General features: G+C 40.4%; 2 protein-coding genes across 3 annotated transcripts in view; both read left to right on the top strand.

Annotated features, from left to right (window-relative positions):
• The window catches only part of LOC129157272 (zinc finger protein 665-like), a 215297-nt gene that overhangs the window by 53502 nt on the left and 137300 nt on the right, over positions 1-24495 (top strand). The window lies entirely within an intron of this gene.
• Positions 6450-24495, top strand: part of LOC129157249 (zinc finger protein 721-like) — a 72280-nt gene continuing 54234 nt past the window's right edge. The window contains exons 1-3 of one of the 2 annotated variants that reach the window (XM_070542881.1): positions 6450-6545; positions 7059-7171; positions 7258-7339. In XM_070542881.1, coding sequence (XP_070398982.1) covers positions 7297-7339 — 43 coding nt within the window. In that variant the 5' untranslated portion in view covers positions 6450-6545; positions 7059-7171; positions 7258-7296. Of the gene's footprint in view, positions 6546-7058; positions 7340-24495 lie in introns of both variants that reach the window. The other variant, XM_070542882.1, reaches the window with a different exon arrangement.

The following is a 24495-nucleotide window of genomic DNA, read 5'->3' as shown; positions in this document are numbered from 1 at the left end:
CCGATCTGGGGATTAAGTGGCCTGGAGATAAAAAAGGGAAAAAACCAATAAGAAACGCAAGTAAGGTTGTATATGACAGCTTTATTTTAGAAATATATGGATATACATATACATAAAGTCAGATAGCTGCTAAACAGTAAGATCGAAACAGATCTGTAGAAAATAAGTATGTGGACTGTTTCTCAGAGCGCTCTCAAAAAATTGCAATTTGACTTGCTCTAATGGTTGAATAGGACTTGCTTAAAAGCAGGCATTAAGTTCTGAAAATTACCAGCCGTTAAAGGAAGTCCTGTCAATTTGGTGTAAAGTAGGAAAAGTAAGTGCCAATTTGGGTCAGTTAAATTTAAATTAGGAGAAACATAATAATAGTCCAACTGAAACAAAGAGATTAAGAAAAGATAAGGTAAAACAGACGCTTATGTATACAAAGAGAATAAATAAGTGACGGACTGACTTATTTTTTGTTTAAAAGACTGTGACAAAGAGGAAAAATGTCGTCTGTGCCGTTGTGTGACTGGATGTGAGTGTTTCTTGCATGAGAAGTGAATGCTGCTTCTGGCTGGATCCTCTGTTGAATGACGCAGTGTTTAATAGAGAGAGCTGCTGGAAAAACAGGGCATAGTCCAGCTTTGACCGACTGAAAAAACAATAGAAAAAGAACTTGTGGTTAGTGCGGTGACAAGGAAATCGTTTAAAATATAAAAGTTGCATGGTCGTGTTTATACAAAGGAAGTATTTTATCAGCTTTTGGGCCATGTTGTAACTGAGTCTCTCTCTCTCTTCCTCTTTTTTCTACTGCCGGCATGCACACACACATGGTGGAAACAGGACTTGCTTGCTTTCTGTAACATGCAGTTTTAAGCAATTTGTGACTTTAGAAAAGATATTTTTGGTGTTTTGGGCGTACCTTCTTAGTCCAGACTTAGTTCTTAGTCCATGGTTGGCCTCGGTGAGACCTGTTCTCCTGAACGGCCAGGGAAGAATGATACTGAAAGTTCTGTCTGAGGGCCTGACTCCACCCACATTTACACACAAGAATCCCATAGTCTATAAATAGCACAGGGTGCTGCATTCTGCAGCTCTCATACCTCTTAGAATCATATGATCCAATCTTAAAATTAACAATCAGTCAGGAAATAAAGTATTTGCTCTAGAAGGTTCAGTTACACCCATTTATAAATATTTAGTATAGGTTTTGTAAAACTATTGCTGTAAATCTTGCTGTAAAGCAAAACCCAATAATTGTCTTGCCTCAACTTTAAGAACCATTAACATTAGTGGCTGGACTTTGAGACGCTGAATGATGAAAAACAGATAAACTAATTGTATTATTTCTACCTGGCTAAAACTTGTGCCAGGCTGTTTTGAGTTAAAAACTGGTATTTATTCTCCCAAAATAAGATGGATAAAAAATAAAAATGAAAAGAGGGATCTTGCATTTCGGGTTAGATTGCACCTAATGATTAAAACCTGTGTAGAACTGATTTGATGATTAAGGAACAATTGTGCCCAGGAAGTAGTCTAGATTTACCTTTGAGTCAGTAAAGTCGACTATTTATTAGAAGCCATCGTTGATTTGTAAAAGAGAAAGTTCTGTCATTTCAACCCAATCAACATATTTAAGGAAGACGTTTGCTGTGAACTGTGGCGGCATGAACTTTACTGGGTTGGCCTGTCATAGAGACGGAAACCGGCTGCAAATGAAAGTTTCCTGGATCTGGCTCTACACAAATGGAGCAGGAAGTCCCCACCACAAGCTGTGTGTCTGCGTCGAGATGGGGGAGGCGCCGTAAGATGGACACTATGAGACAGACGCTTGGTTGCCCTGCTGCAGATGGAACAAAGACGAAGGGGAGGAGCATGTGTTAACATGTGAACTTTAATCAATGACTGTGGTCATCCTGGGTCTACAAAGAAGAGGCTCTAAGAGACTGTTTCCTCTGGTCCCACCCAGTGAGAGAGTGCTTTCTCCAGTTAGGTAATGGAAAAAGTTTTTGGCAACAATCAGTTGACTTGGTGAAATGTCAGAATTGTGAAAAATTTACTAAACTACTGCAGAACATAGTTAACTGAGAAAGTTAGCCTTAAAAGAAATCTTTAACATAACATTTTTAATTGGCCTTTTGCGGGAATGGCGTTGCGAGAACATTTGGATTTGGCTACAGCCGAAAACTGGCTAAACTGAAATTTTGGTTTGACTTAAATTAGGTGTCACTGAAGGTAAACAAAGCTATATTCATGCTGCATGGGAATTGGAGTGTAGGAGCTAAAAGCAGTGTTCTGTGTACGTGCGAACTGACATTCTGCTTATCAGCCCAGCTGCTGCGTACGTGCAGCCTGACAGCGCCAGCAGCAGAGTATTAACTGCTGTAGGAGGGATGAGAAAGGGACGACAATTGGCTAAAGGAAAAAGGAATGAAAATAAGAAAGAAGGTAAGAAAGAAAGATAGTTTTGGCTCCTAGAGATTGTGAATTCAAACCTGGTCGGGGAATAATATTTGCTCGTCACGTTTTCTGCCTTGAGGTGCATAATTGGGGTGAATAGTAAGGGACATTGGAAAGCCTGAAATTATTTTGTTGAATTGATAGTAAAGTGGTTGTCCTAATTTTTAATTGGAGAGATCACACCGCAACATGAGTTTAGAACAGCAGTGATGGGAAGTTTTGTTGGATTAATTTGATCACACGCTTCAGGTCTTATTCTTTTCTTTCCACTGATTTAGTGTTCGGTTCATTTGAACCAAGCGGAGACACAGACTTGAGAGAATAAGTAGTTTAGTTGTGCGTGTCCCGCTCTTGCTGTTTGAGCATTTTCCAGAAATAATCTAGATGTTTAAGAAGTGGAAGGAAGCTCTTGATGTAATTACTAACATGCATGCCTACTTAAATGAGGAATTTCACACTTTCGCTTCAGTCTGACATTTGCTTGGTGTGTGAGGGCACAGAGACGTGTATGGACCGTGTGCTTGACTGTGTTTGTTTTGTTTGTTTGTTTATTTATTTATATGGGCGTGGCCGAGCCTTGAGAAACATCAACAAAGCCATTGGACTATTCTGAGTAAATTAACCAATTCAAATTCAAATTCAGGATCCTGAAACAATTCGGTTATAATCTCCAATTGATGAAGACCATCTTAAGAATCCATTGCACAAGGCATCGTCAGTGCTACTGGAACTGTTTAATAAAAAAAATAAATAAATAACCATGCATGGTTGTATATTTTAGTTGAATCATTTATACTCATTGAATTATTGTTGTTTGCTTTATGTTTTAATTTCTTTGCAATTTTTCTCTGTGACACAGGTGGAGATGCTGGTGGCAAAGTGGATCCCACTTATTTTTTTCTTCCACACACTCATTCTTGCTCTCTCTCTATCTCTCTCTGTGTGTGTATGTGCATGTGTATGTGTTTGTGTGTCCGTGTGTGTCCATGTCATGATGTCACTGTACCTTTAATTGCGCTTGCTGTTTGTAACTGTATGTGTCTGATGTTGAAGGTATGAGAGGCTAGGGTCAGTAAGAGTTAGGTCATTTTTGTGCATAACCTTTAATCCCTAGGCGATCGGCTCGGGGGACGTCTGGTCCGACCGGAGTGCAAGGCTTCCTGGTGTTGCAAGGTGACCAAGGGAGAGGATGGAAAAAGATGAAGATTGGACTCTCGTGGACTCACGTCGATACCTGAGCTGAAAGCTAAAGGATAGTGTTGCTTCTCACCTTACTGGGAGTAGATGCGGATTAATTCCTCGTATGCTGGGGATTCAGAACTACTGATGATAGTGGGGAGGATGGAGTCGGCACCACCACGCTGCACGAAGATGGACAAAGGGAGGACTGAGCCAAGGACTTATGCCTTTGCTTTCCTGACAAATAAAGGACACTTGTCCACATAAAGCCCTCCTGCAGCAGAAGGCCTCCAACGCCGACAGGGATGCTGAACTTGTATTTTCCGTTCTATTCTTTTGAATGAAGTTTTCAACCGGAATTATTACTGTTTCATTACGTCTTCGCTAAAGCTAATCGTTCATTATTCATCATATTTGTCACCTGTTTATCTTCATGTGCTTTTGTTGATATGTGTGTGCTTTTTCTTTTGATCACTGACGAGGACATGTGTCACCAATGTCCTCGCATGCACGCTCTGTGCCGTGGTGTTCGCCCCTGGGGTCGGGGGGGACATGGAGGAATTTTCCTTGTTAAAGTACAGCGGGCAGGGTTTTTTGCCTCCATATGGAGCGCGCATGCAATACATCCGCGAAGTAATGGGTTCAGTTAATGCTAAGGTCATGTTTCATGTATTCTTTCATAGTTTTTCATTGTCTCAGCTGTGAACCCATTGGTTGTTTTTCAGTGTCTTAATCATTGTTCATTACATATACGTGTTAACGTTGCTGTGTTAGTCTGGAACATCATCTCGTGTTTTGGCATGGGTTCTCCTTTATGCATTTTTTGATTCAAGGTCATATGTTATGCCCTTTTGTCTCTATCCTCGGTCATATTGTTACATTATCATTATTTGTTGCTCATTTGTTCTGTTACTTAGTTAAGCATTCATTTATTGGTATACCCTACCTTGCTAATTTGTTTACAATAGTAATGTGTGGTGGACAAGTCCACCAAAGGGAGGACTGTTGGCGCCAAAAAGGTCAAGAGGTCATCTACAGAATGTATTGAGTTAAAGCTGAGTTCTTAGGTTGAAAGTGTTTTCTGGCTAGAGTTCGTGTGCTGTTCCAACATCAGCTCCAAAGGAATTTCCTGTTTTGGTCTCTGCTTGCTTCCAGTAGAATTGCTCAAAGCTTATCTGACTTGCTAAATACTTGATGTGATTCCAAAAGTGTTGCTGGGTCCCAGACAGAAGTCTCTACCCACAGTTTCCACAGAAGAGATGTGAGCTATAAAAAGGGGAACCACTCTTTTGTCGGGGTCTTTCAGCTGTCCTGACATGTGAGAAGACAAATAAAAGACCACGCTGTTCTTGACTGAAAAACTCTCTCCGACTCTTTTCTTTAAGAATAACAGAAAAAGCCCACAATGTTAATGAATTGGCTTAATTTAATTATCATTTTGTTAATAGGTGAGATTCACTGGAGCAGGTTTTCTGCAACCTTCAAGTCTGAGCACGGTCTATACAAAGACTGTGTGGGCTTCACGGGAAAAGGACGAAGAGGAAAGTACCCTCGCTATTACTCTGGTGGGATACCTGGACACTGCCCTGGCTGTCAGCATTGAGCATGTTCAAATGTTCAAACATTGCCAAATAGTCCAGTGAAACATTTCTGCAGCAACTGCACTCAAATGTGTTTTATTGTAATGTTGAAAAGAACTGCTGCTGTTTTGATTTTTTTGAAACAATATCCTGTTGTTCCTCTGTTTGAGAATAAAGTTTCTTGAAAAATTGGTTGCAGTTTATATAAAAATGACTCAAATGAACTTAATAAAAAATCTAATTACAGGTAAAACTCAAAACATGAGAATATAGTGAAAAAGTTGATTTATTTCAGTAATAAGACTCATTCCATACAAAGCCAGATATTTCAGCCTTTATTTGTTATAATTGTAATAATTATGGCTTACAGATGATGAAAACCCTGCATTAAAAATTTCAGATAATTAGAATATTACATTAAAAACATCCAACACTGCTTTTAAATAGAAAATTGTCAGACATAAGTACTTTGCAATTGGTTTTGCTTTTACTAAAATAAATTAATGTGCAACATTCTAATTTTTGGAGTTTCACATGTTTTTAGAAATTATATTGATATGAAACAAAAATCCATAAAAGTCGTTCTCAGCAGCTGTTCAACAGAGCCATCCTTTTGGAAGTTATTCTTTTTGCTAAAATGGAAAGTTTTCTCCACACATTTACCCAATTTTTTCATTAGGTTACATGATAAAATAACAAAAAAATTAAATCAGGACAGCTCATTTCATTTGGAGACACAGGTGACACTTAGGAGAGCTGATGTTACATCTTTGGAGGAATTAGGTTTAAATATCAGTTTTAAATACTATGAATAGTCTCATCAAATTCAAATGGTTACAGTTTCCTACAAATAGTATAAAACTAGGCCATTTGTAAAAATCATCCTCATGAGATTTCGAATGACATTGGCGTATAAAAAATACCACACTAATTAAAAAAAAATAAAGTGATGTGAAAAGTGTGAATAATCAGTCATTCTTTGATGAAGATTATTGAAATTTATAGTTTTAAATGATTGTTGACTGTGTCATGTTTAGTACAACGACGTACAAAATATTGTAATAAACTGTAACTATTAATGAATCAGAAATATAGAAATTACGATAGTTTACCTAGAATTATATATTGTTTCATGAACAGTTTGAATAAAGATTTTTTCCAAAACGGTAGCTCGACATTAGCGCCCCTTTCAGTTCCGGAAAGCAATGGCATCATTTCCATATATGGTATTGTTGTGCCCACTCCCCGCCCCGTGCTACAACTAAGCTAAGCTGTAGCCAACTGTAGTTGCCGAGACACGACCTAGAAGCTGTGCTGTTCTGAGATAACTCGGTGGACTTGGTGAGTTTTGGTAGTCAGTAGTCGGTAGTACAGTCAGTAACGTAGTTGGATCTGGAACATTTACCCTCTTTAGTGAGTGGAGCAGTTCACTTGGTGAGTGGACACCGTTTCTTTGTGAGGAAAAGCACGCTAGCGGCCTAATGGAGTTAGCATCATGCTATCGCTAAATCGCGAGTGGGGTTTTCCCTGTTTAAAATCAACAAACTATTTTATTACCGTTAAATAGTTTTAATAAAGAGATCCATAGAACAGGCGCGCGCACGCACATGCTGGATTTAGTGAGCCACCAGACAGAACTAAACAGGAGAAACCGTTGTTAGTATTTTTGTAGAGCATCCATCTTCTATTTAGTCTGTAGCTGGAAGAACAGAAGAGAACTCTGATGACCAAAGGTCCTCTTTTCCAGACTGGATCTGTCCTCAGCTGATCAGAACCAAAGCGTTGGATCTTTAATCTCCTGCGTTGTTCTGAAGCAGCATCTTAATCAGCTCTCCTGCTTTGTTTCTATTGCAGCTGTTAGCTAAACACGGCTAAAGAAAACCTGCTACCACTTCAGGATCATCCATTAGCTGGGACTGATTCATCGTGTGTTCTTCACCACCTGGACCTGGACAGCATGGACACAGGTAGGGCTGCCACCTTTCAGATATGTAAATAAGTAAATGAGTTGGAGAAGTGGTTTTTCTCTTAGACAGCTGTGTTATTCACACAGGTGTGAAACATCTGTAAACGCCAGATCTGGTGCAGGAAAATGGCTGAACAGGGAGTGGGGACACACTTTGCCTTCTGCGGTTGTAAGTGATAATAATAATAATAATAATAATAATAATAATAATAATAATACATTAAACTTGTCTAGCGCTTTTTAGGTCAGTCAGGCTTCACAAAAAATGCAATAAACACATAATAAAACAACATGAAACATAGTAAACAGACTGGGAAATGCTGGGTTGATCTTAAGAGAAGGCCAATTTAAAGAAGTGGGTTTTAAGCAGTGACTTAAAAGTAGAAAGAGAGACTGCGTTCCTGATGTTTAGTGGGAGAGAGTTCCAAAGTGTGGGGGCAGCTGCTGCAAAGGCTCGATCCCCCATGGTGCCATGTTTTGTTCTGAAAGGGGAAAGGAGGTTGGAGTCAGCAGAACGGAGGTGCCGGGAAGGAGAATGGCGATGGACTGATTATCTTTTTGATTTAAAAGTTGTGAAACTATTCAGTATATCCGTGCTGCAATAAATGGTCTGCAGCGCTAAAGACAAAAACAAAATGCTTACTACAGCCTCCACATGTGACTCCAGAGAGCAGTCGCTAAGTCAGCATGCAGCTCAGTGAATTTGTGAAGTGCCTTGAGATGACTCTTGTCGTGATTTGGTGCTATATAAATAAAATTGAATTGAATTGAAGTGTTCTAATCTAAGCTTCTGGCGATTAATAGAATATTCCATTTGACAACATTTCAAGTGAAACAAAACTGGTTTGCTGCTAAAAAATATGAAATAAAACAACAAAATTATCAGGCTGAAATAACAGACTCTTATTATGAAAGGCTCAATAATATGCATCAGATTGGTGTTTAGTTCCGTTTTCCCATCTGATATTTATAGTTAAAATATTTTTATATATTTGACCTACATTTCAGTAACATTTTAGGTTTGTATTAACAACACTCATCTTAGTCATAATAACACATAAATATATGCAGTAAAATATAATGCATTTCATTAACATGCACTTGTGTTGGAAATGGTAATAACATTTAATTTCTGCTGCTAACAATGTAATGGTGGCATGTCTATTATGTACGGGTTAGCAATAATCCAGTTCAAATTATGTTCAAAGATAGAAGCGTTTGTGAATTATATACCACAATGGCTTGCCGTAGACTTGTAGCTGTAATGTGACCCGTATCTGCAGCGGTTCTGATCCGTAGTGCTGCAGGATGCAGAATAAACAGGATGGTGGGGACTTTTCATCCGCTTGTAGAGTTTAGTCTTTCATAGTTTTACGATCATCATCATCATCAAATATTTTTGTGTGCGCCACTTGATCGCGAGACTGCTACCTGTTAGCTTTAGCATTAGCTAATCTGCGTGTAGCTGCACTTTTGATCCCAAAGCTTGGACCGGTTCTGCCTTTGTGCCTTTGTTGGTTCCTTTATTTTCCTCCACTGCATCCAGATGACCACACTGTACGCCAGTAAAAAGCATTTTCTTACACGTAACTTACTTTTGTTCAACAAAGTTCTGGGGAAAATAGTAAATCAAAGATGTTTCACCCGTGCTACGTTTAAAAATAGACCGACACGCACAGACAGTTACAGCCCTGCTCCGATATGGAAGAGCTGGGGGAAAATCAGGACGTTAATAGCACCAACCATAGGTATGTACCAACTAGCGAGAAAAGCACATTTTGATCTTTTTCTGCAGCGGTTTTAGCGCTTTTCGGTGCACCGCTGCTGGTACAGCGCCCTGTAGTGGCGCAACGCTGCAACTGCAGTTACAGTAACATCCATATAGCTGGGGGCAGAGTGAAATCAGGCTGGGGCGGCACAAAAATAGCTGGAGGCGGCCGCCACGCAAATTTGAATACAGGAAAACCCTGTATATGTGCCCCTTTTTTAACTTTGAGCACCCGCCCCTTCAAAGGTCTCTGCACGGCCCTGCTCTATCTGCTTCCTTTACAGCACCTGCTGAGCTCATTTAAAGGAGTCTCCTAGCGTCTTCACACGGATGACATCCAACTGTACATCTCCTTTAAGTCCCATGAGATGTCTACGCTGCAGCTGTTACTCTCCTGCTTAGACTCCATTAAAACCTGGATGGTGGGAGCTTTCTACAGCTGAATGAAGATAAGACTGAGATCTTCATCTGTGCCCCAGAGAAGCTGGTTCCCAAAGTCAGAGACTCTCTTGGTCAGCTTGCTTCTCACACCAAACCCTCTGTCAGGAATCTTGGCGTGACCTTTGACCCAGCTGTCACCCTGGACTCTCATGCCAGTTCTCTTGTTGGCTCTTCCTTCTTCCATCTCAGGAACGTTGCTAAGCTGTGTAACGTGATGAAGGAGCCATTTCTACCCTAACAGCTGTTTCCTTTTGACACAGTGTCAGTGTGTCTGAAACAGCCTGAAGGTCATACAGTCGTTTCTAAACTGTTTACATTCCAGCATGAAGACAGAAGAAAGAAGAATGAATTCTTTCCTTTTGATTAATCAAAGAACTCTATTTTAATAAAGCTAATCCATCAAAGTGTTAGTCAATATAACAAGATGTGACCGACCTGTGAAATTAAAATTTTAATTATTTTATTATGATCTTAGAAATGAAGTAATGTAACTTTAAATGGTTCAACAGGACTCATTTCACGTAGTGTTAAAAGGACTTGACACATTTTTTCACTGATCCAATCAGAATCTTACAGATCTGACAGAGGCGTGCTTCTGACGGTGTTTGGTAATTTTCATTCAACAATAAACCAAAACATCCGAGGTATAAAACAGATGCCACGTCAGCTCTAATGCAGTTCAAAGCGTTCCAGAGCAAAGTGACGGAGTGGCCAATCCTGAACTTTAACTCTTCAACCGAAAGAACCACGACAAGCTGAGAAAATCCAGTCGCTATAACAACAAGCAACAACAACAGCTCCTTTCAGAATAAGAGCTCCACTGACCCAGGCTGGGTCTGAACGGACGCCAAGACAAGAGTCGTGTGCCGGCAGTATATCGAGACGGGTCTGGTCGGAACCGCAGCTCTGCTACCAGCTCGGTGTCCAGAGAGGGTCCGGGTGGACCTCGGCATTCCTGATCTCACAGAGGACTTCCACCAGGCAGGTAGGCGTGGCTTAATGGTGTCTCATGCAGTTCTGAAACGAACCCCAGCTTATTCCAAACCAACATCTTCAGTTCCCGTCAGAACTAATCGCTTCTTCGGATTTGCGGGTTCTGATTTACATGACACGTCATCCATTCACCGCCTCATCCATTTTTAGTCGCACTATACACTTAGTTCTTAAATAAGCCTAGTTTAATTGTTAGTAATAAATTTCTTAACTTTTAAACTTGACTCGTTCTATTCTGTTGTCTCTGAGTGAATACATAACGGTTACATGATCTCTGCATTAAAAAGACCCGATCTTCTGGTTTAACCAACCCCGATCCATGAGGCGGATTTCATATTTCCTATGGAATCCCACGCCTTACGGCTCATTAATTAAAATGTAAGAACCTCATTTTTCCCTTACAGCTGAGTCCCATTCTGTCCCGCTCTGAACTTGAGACAGTTCTCCACACCTTCATCTCCTCACGCTTAGACTACTGTAACTCTTTTCACGTGTCTGAGCAGAACCTCCCTGAACCGTCTACAGGTGGTTTAGAACGCCTGTGCTCGGCTTCTGACCAAGTCCTCCAAACACACCCACATCACCCCGATTCATGAAAAAAACACTAAAACTGAGTTATTTTCTAGAAAAGACTTTTTTGTTTGCCTGGGGTGTTTAGTACAAATCAGTCTTGATTATGTTATGAAATATCTAAACTTTAGAATTTTTTGCATTTATAGTTTTTACATAGCAACACATTTAAAATTTACTATACACTAGGGCTGCAGCTATTGAATATTTTTGTAATCGAGTACTCTATCGAATCTTTTTTTTGATTAATCGAGTACTCTAATAAATTACCCTTTTGTGTTTGTAAATCATTATATCAAATAGCATGTTATAATTATGAAAGACCTCTTAAAATGAGCAAGCAATTGCCAGTTATTCTTCAAGTTTTATTCAAAATTAGTTTTCAAAACTTCAGCACTTCAACTTTACTTCACAGTAAACAAATGCCTGTGCAAAAAATAAGTATACAGCCTGAGCCGATTTTCCCCTCGTGCAAGAATCTGCTAGCCGGCAAGCCAGAGGATAACTGTTGAAGTAGCGTTGCGAGCGGCTGCGGCCCAAACAGAACCAGAACCGTTCACGGCACACGCGCCAACAGCTCGCCGGCTGTTTCCCTATTAACACACGTTTGTTTTAATTTCTACACTTTTTTTCTCACACTAACAAGGATTGTCGAAAGCATGTTTGCCGTGGTTATGTCAAATTATACTGATCACAAAACATTTATTTACTTTCTTTCGTTTTCCTCCGCCACTCATAAATACCCGTGTCCTCCTGCAGCAATCCCGAGGGACAACAAATATCAATAACAACACAATAAAAAGTCTGACATATTGTGTAAAAATGCTATTTTTAGCACATTTTAAGTCCGACGTGTTGCTACCAGACGTACGGTGTGAGCTGAAACTTGAGTGCTACAAACGAAAAAGTCACACAGTGTCCGCAGAATGTATAGAAATACAGGCTAAAATGCATTAACTTGTAGAGGCTCCGAGTCCGCTTGCAGAAGTGACATTTACAGGTGCTGCAGCACGGAGGATGTGGTGTTGTGGTAGGCTTAATCCATTTTACAGTATTTACACTGGACTACGTTTTCCGCCTTACGACGTGAAAAATGGTCCCACACCTTTGACTTTTTCTGTCTTTTTCGCACTCCAGGGTTCAAGTTGTCCGCCATGGCTTAAGAGAAAGTTAAGTTGCATTCGCTACTCGGGTGTGCATTCAGTCCAGTGGGCATGTGCGTCACTTATTTCAGTCTGGGTGACACATGACCCCGGGCGATTGCAAAGCCATGAATTAATTAAACATGAATTAAACGACTCCTCGAGGCAGAGAATTTGACTCGAGGATTTTTTGTACTCAAATTATTCGAGGTACTCGAGGAATCGTTTCAGCCCTACTATACACTCGAGCCATTAGAGGACAAAAACGTCCCATTGACTTTAATGCAAACCACAGTTTTTGATCCTGTATCATCTGCAACAAATAATCATGCTTTCTGTGATGTTGTGGTTTCATTTTGGACAAAAGTAGAATTCAGTCATGTCTCGTAAAGTTGCCCAGGCGAGAAAGTTTACACATTTCTTTAGATCTTCTGCTGTTTTTATTGATGTCAAAAGGCCAACCTGACCTCTGATAAGTAAATAAAACACAGTTTGACTCTCCTACTGAACTTCAAAGTGTAGAAAACAAAAACAATTAGTATGTTTATGCACCTGCCACATTCAAACTCCTTGTAGTCTGGTTATCTGGTCATTTCACTTCTGTGAAAGCCACGGAGCTAAATGAAGAGGCATCTCTCTGTGGAACAAGTTCTGGATCAGCTCCTGCAGCCTGATACTCCTGGAGAAAATGAGGAGAGTGAAACATCTTCAGTGGACTTTGAGGTGGAGTCAGACCATTCTGTTTCCTTGACTTCTTCTCCTGACCTGTCCAGTGAAAGAGAAGGGAGGACAACGGATCCTGCTCCAGGATGGATTTCTAAAAGTGGGCAAGTCTGGTTTCCTACTAACGCAGAAACTTCCCACTATGTTCCTGCTGCAAGATGTTTGAATCCTGGGCCAACACGTTACACCATCACACGTATTTACGATGTTGTATCCTCCTTTGATTTATTCTTTACTCCAGAAATGACTGAAATCATCGTCAACATGACAAATCTAAATGGAAGACGTGTGGTGAAGAACTGGTGGGATATTGATGACATCGCAGTGAGAGCATACATTGGGCTCCTGATTTTGGCTGGTGTGTACCAGTCCAAAGGGGAATCCACCTGCAGCCTTTGGGATGACCACTGTGGACGTGCAATCTTCCTGGCCACCATGAGTCACACCAAATTCAAGATGATCAACTCCACCCTCCGGTTTGATGATGAGCTGAACAGGCCTTCCCGTCTCAGGCAGGACAAGCTGGCCCCTATCCGTTCGATTTGGGATATGTGGACCCATCGCCTCCAAATGCTTTTCAACACTGGGTTAGATGTGTGTGCTGATGAGCAGCTTGTCCCTTTCAGAGGCAGGTGCAAGTTTCGCCAACATATGCCAAGTAAACCAGCAAAGTACGGATTGAAACTCTGGGTCACTGCTGATGTTGCCACTTCCTATGCCTGCAAGTGTCAGGTTAACACAGGGAAAGCTGCTGGTGAGGCTGCAGAGGTCGGCCAGGGAAAACGTGTCATTTTGGAGATGACCGAAGAGCTCCAAGGAGTCACTTCACATGCATGCATTCACACTTCTGCCCTTTCATAACAAACTGAACTACAAAGAGTTTGGATGTGCCTGAGCTCCAGCCAGGTGCATAAACATATTGTTTTTGTTTTCTACCCTTTGATGTTCAGTAGGAGAGTGAAACTGTGTTTTGTTTACATGCTGAGCTTCTGACTTCAATAAAAACAGCAGAAGATCTATAGAAATGTGTAAACTTTCTCGCCTGGGCAACATATGAAGAAATGACCCGGTGAGTGCTCTCTCCCTTCTTTTCTCCTCTGTCAGAACGATGATGACTGATGTGAACGTGTTGCAGCTGAAAGCCGTACGCTTGCTTGTGTGTTTGTGTCACACTCTGCACACACAGAGTGTGACCATCCAAGATGGCGGCACCCTGTGAGAGTGAGAGTGTTGCTTTTCTGTCTCCTTTCTGTCTCTTCAAGGGGAGCTTTTTTTCTCACAGAGGAGTTAGGAAACAAAATTAAACAATACAACATTGAAAGAGAAAAGATGCCACCTAAGAGAGTATTGCAGACGGAATACGACATGGAGGACATCCGTAAGTCAATAAACAGCATGTCTGAGGAGCTGGCTAAGGTAACGCAACAGTTGCTTAAGCTCACAGAACTTTTTGAGGAAGTAAAGCTACTAAAGAAGACCATAATTGAACGGGTCAAGACCATTGAAGAACTTGAAAAAAGGATTGATAACCTCGAGCAGTATACACGAATGGAGGATGTGATGATTACTGGGATGAGTGTTAAACCTCGCTCATACGCAAGAGCCGCAGCAGGAGGGAGAAATATTGATGAAGATGCCGATCCAGAGGACACACAGTCATTGGAAGGGCAAGTGGTGCGTTTCTTGGCTGGGAAGAATATACTTCTGGATGCTGGGAATATTGCTGCCTGCTATACTCTTCTGAGGAACGATAAGTCCAAACCTGCCATTGTTTTGAAGCTTGTAAACAGGAAATTTAAAATGGAACTGATGAGGCAAGGGAAGAAGTTGAAGGGTTCTGAGGTGTACTTAAATGAGCATCTTACGCAGAAAACAGCCAAAATTGCACATGAAGCCCGCAACCTGAGGAAGAACAACAAGATAAAGACGACCTGGACGAGGAATTGCAAGGTTTACATTCAACTGAAGGGGACCACACCCGAACAAGCTAAAGTAGTTTTGGTAAGAGATCTTAAAGATCTTGAGCAATTTAAATGACGCTAATAATTACAGAAAAATCTCGAGATTAATGACTGGGGCATATTTGGGAATTTACAAACATTTGAAATGAGGACGAACTACTTACCGATTCTGACTATTAGGAGGACACTTATTTACTCCATGGTAAACAACTTCAAAATGTTTATGACTCTTTGCACCACAAAATGAACGATTTTGGAAGCGATTTAGATTTTGATGGTAATTTTAACAAAGAGCCATGGAATGATTGTAAATACTATAGTGATGAGGAGTTTAAAGAGATAAATATGGTGGGAGCCTTCTCTGTCATTCATTTCAATTGTAGAAGTCACTTTCCAAATTTTTCTGTTATTGTTGTCTCAGAGACGTGGTTGGACAATGAAAAGGGTTCCTATGTGGAAATCGAGGGATATGAATTATTTACTTTACATAGGAACAAGAAAAAGGGCGGTGGGGTTGCACTGTATGTGGATATAAACCTGAGGTGTAAGTCATCTGACAAAAAGACAATTATTATTGATGGGGTTATGGAGTGTATCAGTGTTGAAATTGCTATTGAAGGAACTAAACCCATCATTGTTAGTTGTTTGTATAGAACACCTGGATCCTGTCTAAATACTTTTAATCAGGAAGTCGGTAGCTTGTTTGCAAATTTAAACAAGGTTCATATTGTATGTGGCGACTTTAACATTGACCTTCTAAACCCTCATGATAACTTACAAATATCTAATTTTATTACAACAATGTACAGTAATAGCCTTCTCCCACTTATCCTTAAACCTACTCGAATTACAACTACAACTGCCACTTTGATCGACAATGTATTCACTAATGAGATATCCAGACAAATTATAGCAGGTTTACTAGTTAATGATATAAGTGATCATCTACCGGTATTTAGTGTTTTTCATCAAATAGTACATTATGCTCAAAATCCTGAAACGATTACACAGAAATTGGTAAGACATAGAACACCCGAAGCCCTGGCTGCATACAAGGCAGATCTTTCTGCTCAGACGTGGGATGAAGTTTTTTGTACTGCGGACCCCAACCTAGCATATGATGCCTTCTTATCCAAAGTAACCAAACTCTATGATAAACACTGCCCATTGAAGCCATATATTACTGAAAATAAAATTAAAATAAAAAAGCCCTGGATAACATATGGCATAGTTAAGGCTTGTAAGAAGAAAAATCATCTTTACAGAATATATTTAAAACAAAGAACTAAAAGTGCTGAAGAAAGATATAAGACATATAAAAATAAATTAATAAATATAATACGCATGATTTAAAAAAATTATTATCATAAATTATTAGAACAAGACAAGAATAATACACGAGGAATCTGGAAAACATTAAATGGTATAATTAGGAATGGAAAAAAAGTTAACTCACTCCCAAGCTATTTCATTAAAGAAGATCATGAAATAACTGATATCAAGGAAATTGCTAATGCTTTCAATCGTTATTTTGTTGAGGTTGGACCATTATTAGCTGGTGCTATCAAAGCACCTATAAGTAAAAATGAAAAGAATATTACTGAGTCCATATCTAATTGTAACCCCAGTTCTCTATTTTTAAGGGGTGTAGAAGACATTGAAATAATAAATATTGTCAATAAATTTGAAAACAAATGTTCAACTGATTGCAGTAATTTAGATATGAGGTTATTAAAGGAAATTATCAATCACATTGTCACACCCCTTACATATATCTGCAATCTGTCATTCTGTACTGGTGTTTTTCCAAGTAAAATGAAAACAGCAAAAGTAATCCCTATTTATAAAAATGGAAGTAAACACTTATTCAAAAATTGTAGACCGATTTCGCTTCTCTCACAATTTTCTAAAATTTTAGAAAAATTGTTTGTCACTAGACTTGATGATTTTGTTAAAAAAATTCAATTTGCTAAATGAACAACAGTTTGGTTTTCGATCAAACAGATCCACTTTGATGGCAGTAATGGCCTTAACTGAAGATATCACAACTGCATTAGAAGAAAATAAATATACCTTGGGTGTCTTCATTGACCTAAGTAAGGCCTTTGATGTCATAGATCATACACTTCTTCTTCAGAAGCTACAAAGATATGGTATTTGTGGTACAGCCTATGCTTGGGTGGCAAGCTGATTCAAGAAAGGAGTTCATTACTCATGGAGTCCCACAAGGGTATATTTTGGGACCTAAATTATTCATAATGTATATTAATGATGTGTGTGTGGTTCAAGATAAAGTAAATTGTTGTATGCAGATGACACCAGCCTTTATTGTTCTGGTGATGACCTAAAAAAGCTTGGTGATTTAGTTGAAAAAGAACTGGCAGTGTTAAAAGGATGGTTTGATAGGAATAAACTTTCTATGAATGTGACCAAAACAAAGTTCATTATATTTGGAAACAGGAAAATTACTAATGAAATTATTATAAAAATAAATGGTATTGTAATTGAACAAGTACACACATATACATTTTTAGGAATTACTATAGATGAAAAACTGAGTTGGAAGCCTCATATAGATGATATAAAGTTAAAATATCAAAAGGTAGTTCGAATAATTTCCCATGCTAACTATTTTGCTCCAACAAATCCTATCTTTATCCATTTAAAAGTTCTAAAATTTTACGATATTATTGACCTGCATACACTGGTTGTAGTATATCAGGCATATCAGGCTCAACTTCCACCTTATCTCCAAAGGATGTTTGAACTAAGGGAAGGAGGATATAGTCTAAGAGGAACTGGGATTTTCAAAAAAAAAAAAAGAATATTAGAACCAATAAAAAACAAAGATGTATCTCAGTAAGAGGAGTGAGTTTATGGAATAGCCTCGAGGATAGATTTAAAAATTCATGCTCGTTGAAAACATTCAAAAAGAGTTTTAAAAATAATGCCTTACACAATTACCAAGTGCACCAAAATTAGTTTTGTCACACGTTTTATACCTCTTGATTGATTTCAATTGTTTTTGTTTTATTCATGTTTATATCTCTTGATTGATTTTGTTGAAATTAGGATGATGCATGTAATAATTGTATTGTTTATATGTTTATTTACTTTTGATATTTATGACAATGTTGTTGTTTTATTGTAATGAATTAATGGGTAGGCTTAAATAAGTTTAACTTCAGCCTATACCTTTTCGCTCATAAATTATATCTAAAGAAACTGTTTAATTTATAAGAGGAATTTGTACCTGTGATAATTATTATTATGTTCTTTATTAGATAATTATTTTCCTTTTCATGTGTTTTATATGTATTTGTTATGATGGAAATAAATGAATGAATGAAAATGACTGAATTTGGTGGTGAACAGTAAAAATCATATATTTGACTACTTTTGTCCAAAATGAAACCATTACATCACAGAAGGCATGAATATTTGCTGCAGATAATGCAGGATCAAAAACTGTGGTTTGCATTGAAGTCAATGGGACGTTTTTGTCCATAACAGGCACAAGAGGTTGGTAAATTTTAAATTAGCTGCTACACAAAAACTAAAAAAAGCATAAAATGTGATATTTTGCTAGACTCTTGACATATCCAAGGCTAATTAGGCCAAAGCAGCGAAAGCGCTGCGAAGGCCTCTTGTATTTGCTCTGTTTATTCTTTTTTATTTATTATTCTTAGCCCGCTTTGAACGGCTTTTTGGGGACCTTAACATACCCCAAAACTCACAATATTTTGCATACATGTCAGGCCTGGTGAAAAATTTGATATTTTAAAGGTCCCAAAAAAATCGCAAAGAAAATGGCTGAACAGCGCCCCCTACAAAGTGAAAAAAAAACCCTCTCCATAAAGCTTAGTTTATCGTACAGTTATGAAATTTGGTACACTTGTAGTACTCACCAGTCCGCACAGAAAAGTCTCTTGCAAGCATGGTCAATATCAAACAGGAAGTCGGCCATTTTGGGTTGAAATGGCGATTTTTTGCAGTTTTTGCCGTTTTTAGGGTCCGTTTCTGATTGGATTGCTCGATCATTTTTCGCACGATCGTCTCAAAAGTGGTGTAAATTTGCTCAGAAGAGATGGGAGAACAAAATGAGACAAGGATTCTGAGTTTTCGTATATGTTGAAGGGGCGGGGCCAGGCCTCGAAGTTTGACTACTCGCCAAAAAAATTTAAATTGCTATAACTTCATAATTGAATAAAATAGAGTTACCACACGTTCTGTGGTCATTCTTCATCCACCCACAAAGTAATTTGAATGGTCGATTGATGACATCACACAAGCCCCGCCCCCTCAGGACCAAAAAGGTCAAGTTTTACTGTGAAAGGTCCCAAATTGCCCCATTTCACTTAATCACCACAACTTTGTAGCTGGTAGTTAAAGACAAGTGGGGGATGCTTGGCGTCACTTTATGGGAGTTTTCGGCAGAAGGCGGGGCTGCGGCGGCGCGGCAAAGTCAGGCGTACCGCCGTGGCCTTACATTTGCCTCCCATTTCGTCATTTCTAAATATATCATCACGAAACTTCTTGTGAATGCTCCTAGTCCGACCCCCAAAAGGATCTGATGGGAACATCCGGTGGGCGTGGCCTATTGTCTGAAATAGCGCCCCCTAGGACCATTAAAACTGTCAGCCCCAAGCCATGCTTTGACTGAGGATTACAGAATTTGGTACACTAATGTAGTGTCTCAGGATCTACAAAAAAGTCTCTTGGACCCAAGTGCAAAGTCGCACAGGAAGTCGGCCATTTTGGTCCAAGTACGCGATTTAGTGGTTTTCGCACACATTGTTTGGAGAGTGATGCTCCGTCGCCCTTTTCACCAATCGCCTTCAAACTTCTGCTATTTACTCTAAAGACATAGGGTAAAAAATTCAACCGTCGGATTTTTCAAAAGTTGAAAGGTGTGGGCGTGGCTAAGCCTCAAACTTTAACCTGTCGCCACACCACTCTTTTTTTCACAGCTCCCTACTGGACTCCTTTTACCCAATCACCAGGAATCTCTGGCAAATAGCAGTAGACAACTTGAGGTCACTTGGTCTCCAGTACTGGCAGGTTTCGAAAAAAGGCGGGGCTTTGGGAGCATGGCGAAAATCGCCATCACGCCATGGAAATACGTTTGCCTCTCATTTCTTCAGTTATCGTGATATCGCTACGGAACTTCTGGTGAGTGATCCTAGTCTGACCCCCAAGAGACATTGACAGCTGAAATATGTGGGCGTGGCTTATTTTCTGAAATAGCGCCCCCTAGGACCATTTAAACTAATAGCCCCAAGCCATGCTTTCACCGAGGACTACGAAATTTGGTACACTAATGTGGTGTTTCAGGACCTACAAAAAAGTCTCTTGGAGCAAGGCGCAAAGTCGCACAGGAAGTCGGCCATTTTGGTCCAAGCACGCCATTTAGTGGTTTTCGTACACGTTGTTTGGAGAGTGATGCTCCGTCGCCCTTTTCACCAATCCCCTTCAAACTTCTGCTATATACTCTTAAGACATAGGGGAAAAAATTCAACCGTCGGATTTTTCAAAAGTTGAAAGGTGTGGGCGTGGCTAAGCCTCAAACTTTGACCTGGCGCCACGCCACTCTTTTTTTCACAGCTCCCTACTGGACTCCTTTTACCCAATCAGCAGGAATCTCTGTTAAATAGCAGTAGACAAGTTGAGGTTACTTGGTGTCCAGCACTGGCAGGTTTCAAAAAAAGGCGGGGCTTTGGGAGCATGGCGAAAATCGCCATCACGCCATGGAAATACGTTTGCCTCTCATTTCTTCAGTTATCGTGATATCGCTACGGAACTTCTGGTGAGTGATCCTAGTCTGACCCCCAAGAGAAATAGACAGCTAAAATTTGTGGGCGTGGCCTATTTTCTTAAATAGCGCCCCCTAGAGCCATTAAAACTGTCAGCCCCAAGCCATGCATTGACTGAGGATTACGAAATTTGGTACACTAATGTGGTGTCTCAGGAACTACAAAAAAGTCTCTTGGAGCCAAGTGCAAAGTTGCACAGGAAGTCGGCCATTTTGGTCCAAATACTCGATTTAGTGGTTTTCGCAAACATTGCTTGGACAGCGATGCTCCATCGTCCTTTGCACCAATCTCCTTCAAACTTCTGCTATATACTCTTAAGACATAGAGGGAAAAATTCAACCGTCGGATTTTTCAAAAGTTTAAAGGTGTGGGCGTGGCTAAGCATCAAACTTTAACCTTTCGCCATTACATTACATGACTTAATAACTCCCAATTGCATGATCAGATCTATTTCAAACTTTGTCTGTTTGATCACTGACCACATCTCAAGACAACGACAATGTGGACAGCTGACATCACCTAAGCCCCGCCCCCTGACAACAGGAAGTCTATTGTTTTATGGTGAAATGCCCATATTTGTCCCTTCTAATTTAGTGAACATGACACTAAGGTCATACACTGTCTTCATGATGTTGTAATGACCATTTGGATCTGATAGCTTTCCAGAAAGGGAGGGGCTTTGATGCCATGGTGAATGCTGGTGTGACGCCATGACCTTACATTTGTCTGTAACTTCTAGAAACGGCCTCCGATTTGCCCGGGACTGAACATGGCAATGAACAATCATGCCCTTTAGCCAATGAGGCACAAACGGTTGGTGAATGTTATATAATGTTACCAAAGCTGACCTCAATGGGACTTATCTGTAGTTGGTCACAGCGCCCCTTAGATAACGTTATCCTTCGATAACTTCAAAAGACATGGTCAGAATAGCATTAAAGGTGGTCACTGTCATCACACCACCAGTGTGGTAAAGATAGAGGATTCCCTAGTGGTGAGACGTAAAATATAATGGTGGGCTCAAAGGGGATGCTGAGTCAGTGTGAGGTGCGGACAAGGTGGCCGTTAGCAGTTTCTGGTGTCGGGGTGGTCGACGTTTATGTTTCGCAGATGTAGCCTGGTGCCCCGGGCTGCCGGCCAGGCCGGAGCGGCGCGGAGCTGCGAGGGCCGAACGACGCTGCTTGCAGCTTTAATTAGGCCCGAGCAGTGAAGCTGCGAAGGCCTATTGTATCTGCTCCGTTTATTCTTTTTTTTTTTCTTTTTTTTTTTTTTTTTTTTCTTTTTCTTCCGCGTCTTTGGGTGGCCTTTAGGGGGTCTTAGCATATCCAAAAACTCACCAAATTCTGGCCCAATATAGAAAGTGCGTGAAATTTACGTATTTCACTGGCAACGTGAACGTTGGTACAAAAATGTTTCGACAGCGCCCCCTAGAAAATTAAAAATACCCCTCTGCTTTGACCTTTTTTCATAGTAGAACGATGAAATTTGGTACACTTGTAGAACTCAACAATACGCACAGAAAAGCCTCTTTCACCCATGGTCAATATCAAACAGGAAGTCGGCCATTTTGGACTAAAGTGGCCATTTTGACCCCGTTTTGGCCATTTCTAGGGTCTACATTTGGTTGAACAGTTTGGTCATTTTTCGCACGATTGTCTCAAAAATAGTGTGCGATCGAACAGAAGCGATGGATGAATCAAATGAGCAAATAAAATTGACTTTTCGTAAATACTGAAGGGGCGGGGCCAAGCCTCAAAGTTCAAGCACTCGCCAAAAAAATTCAAATTGCTTTAATTTCATAAATGAAAGAATTACAGTTAAAGTAATTATCTATGGACAATCGGCATCGCCCCCCAAAGACAAATGAATGGTCGATTGATGATGTCACATAAGCACCGCCCCCTCAGGCCTTAAAAGGTCAAGTTTTACTGGGAAATTTTCCAAAATTCGCCCTTTCAGCTAATCACCCCAAATTTGTAGCAGGTAACTGAAGACAAGTTGGGGTTGCTTGGCGTCACTTTATGGGAGTTTTCTGCAGAAGGCGGGGCTGTGGCGGCGCGGCGAAGTCAGGCGTACCGATGTGGCCTTACGTTTGCCTCCCATTTCGTCATTTCTAGAGGTATCGCCACAAAACCTCTTGGGAGTGATCCTAGTTCGGCCCCCCACAAAATGTGATGTGAACATCCAGTGGGCGTGGCCTATTTTCTGAAATAGCGCCCCCTAGGACCATTAAAACTGTCAGCCCCAAGTCATGCTTTGACTGAGGAGTACGAAATTTGGTTTCCTAATGTGGTGTCTCAGGACCTACAAAAAAGTCTCTTGGAGCCAAGTGCAAAGTCGCACAGGAAGTCGGCCATTTTGGTCCAAGTACTCGATTTAGTGGTTTTCGCACACGTTGTTTGGAGAGTGATGCTCCATCGCCCTTTTCACCAATCGCCTTCAAACTTCTGCTATACACTCTTAAGACATAAAGGAAAAAATTCAACCGTCGGATTTTAAATAAGTATAAAGGTGTGGGCGTGGCTAAGCCTCAAACTTTGACCTGTCGCCACGCCACTCTGTTTTTCACAGCTCCCTATTGGACTCCTTTTAACCAATCGCCAGCAATCACTGGCAAATAGCAGCAGACAAGTTGAGGACACTTGGTCTTTAGTCCTGGCAGGTTTCGAATAAAGGCGGGGCTTTGGGAGCATGGCGAAATTCGCCATCACGCCATGGCAATAAGTTTGCCTCTCATTTCTTCAATTATCGTGCCATTGCCACAAAATGTCTGGTGAGTGATCCTAGTCTGACCCCCAATAGAACTGGACAGCTGTAATTTGTGGGCGTGGCCTATTTTCTGAAATAGCGCCCCCTAGGAACAATAAAACTGCCAGCCACAAGCCATGCTTTGACTGAGGAGTACGAAAATTGGTACACTAATGTGGTGTCTCAGGCCCTACAAAAAAGTCTCTTGGAGCCAAGAGCAAAGTCGCACAGGAAGTCGGCCATTTTGGTCCAAGTACTCGATTTAGTGGTTTTCGCACACATTGTTTGGATAAGGATTCCCCATCACCCTTTTCAACAATCACCTTCAAACATCTGCTATACACTCTTAAGTCATAGATGAAAAAATTCAACCGTCGGATTTTAAATAAGTATAAAGATGTGGGCGTGGCTAAGCCTCAAACTTTGACCTGTCGCCACGCCACTCTTATTTTCACAGCTCCCTATTGGACTCCTTTTAACCAATCACCAGCAAACACTGGCAAATAGCAGCAGACAAGTTGAGGTCACTTGGTTTATAGTACTGGCAGGTTTCGAATAAAGGCGGGGCTTTGGGAGCATGGCGAAATTTGCCATCACGCCATGGAAATACGTTTGTCTCTCATTTCTTCAGTCATTGTGACATCGCCACACAAGTTCTGAAGAGTGATCCTACTCTGACCCCTAATAGAATTGGACAGCTGAAGTTTGTGGGCGTGACCTATTTTCTGAAACACCGCCCCCTAGGACCATTAAAACAGTCAGCCCCAAGCCATGCTTTGACTGAGGATCACAAAATTTGGCACACTAATGTAGTGTATCAGGACCTACAAAAAAGTCTCTTGGAGCCAAGAGCAATGTCCTACAGGAGGTCGGCCATTTTGGTCCAAGTACTCAATTTAGTGTTTTTCGCACACGTTATTAGGAGAATGATATCTCCTCGCCCTTTCCACCGATCACCTTCAAACTTCTGCTATATACTCTTAGGACATAGAGGAAAAAATTCAACCGTCGGATTTTAAATAAGTATAAAGGTGTGGGCGTGGCTAAGCCTCAAACTTTGACCAGTCGCCATTACCTTATTTGACTTAACAACTCCCATGTGCATGATCAGATCAATTTCATACTTTGTCTATGTGATCACTGACCACATCTGAAGACAGTGACAA

This window comes from Nothobranchius furzeri, chromosome 12 (assembly GCF_043380555.1).
Source record: "Nothobranchius furzeri strain GRZ-AD chromosome 12, NfurGRZ-RIMD1, whole genome shotgun sequence".
In the NCBI taxonomy this organism is placed as follows: Eukaryota; Metazoa; Chordata; class Actinopteri; order Cyprinodontiformes; family Nothobranchiidae; genus Nothobranchius; species Nothobranchius furzeri.
This window is presented reverse-complemented; position numbering and strand designations above follow the sequence as displayed.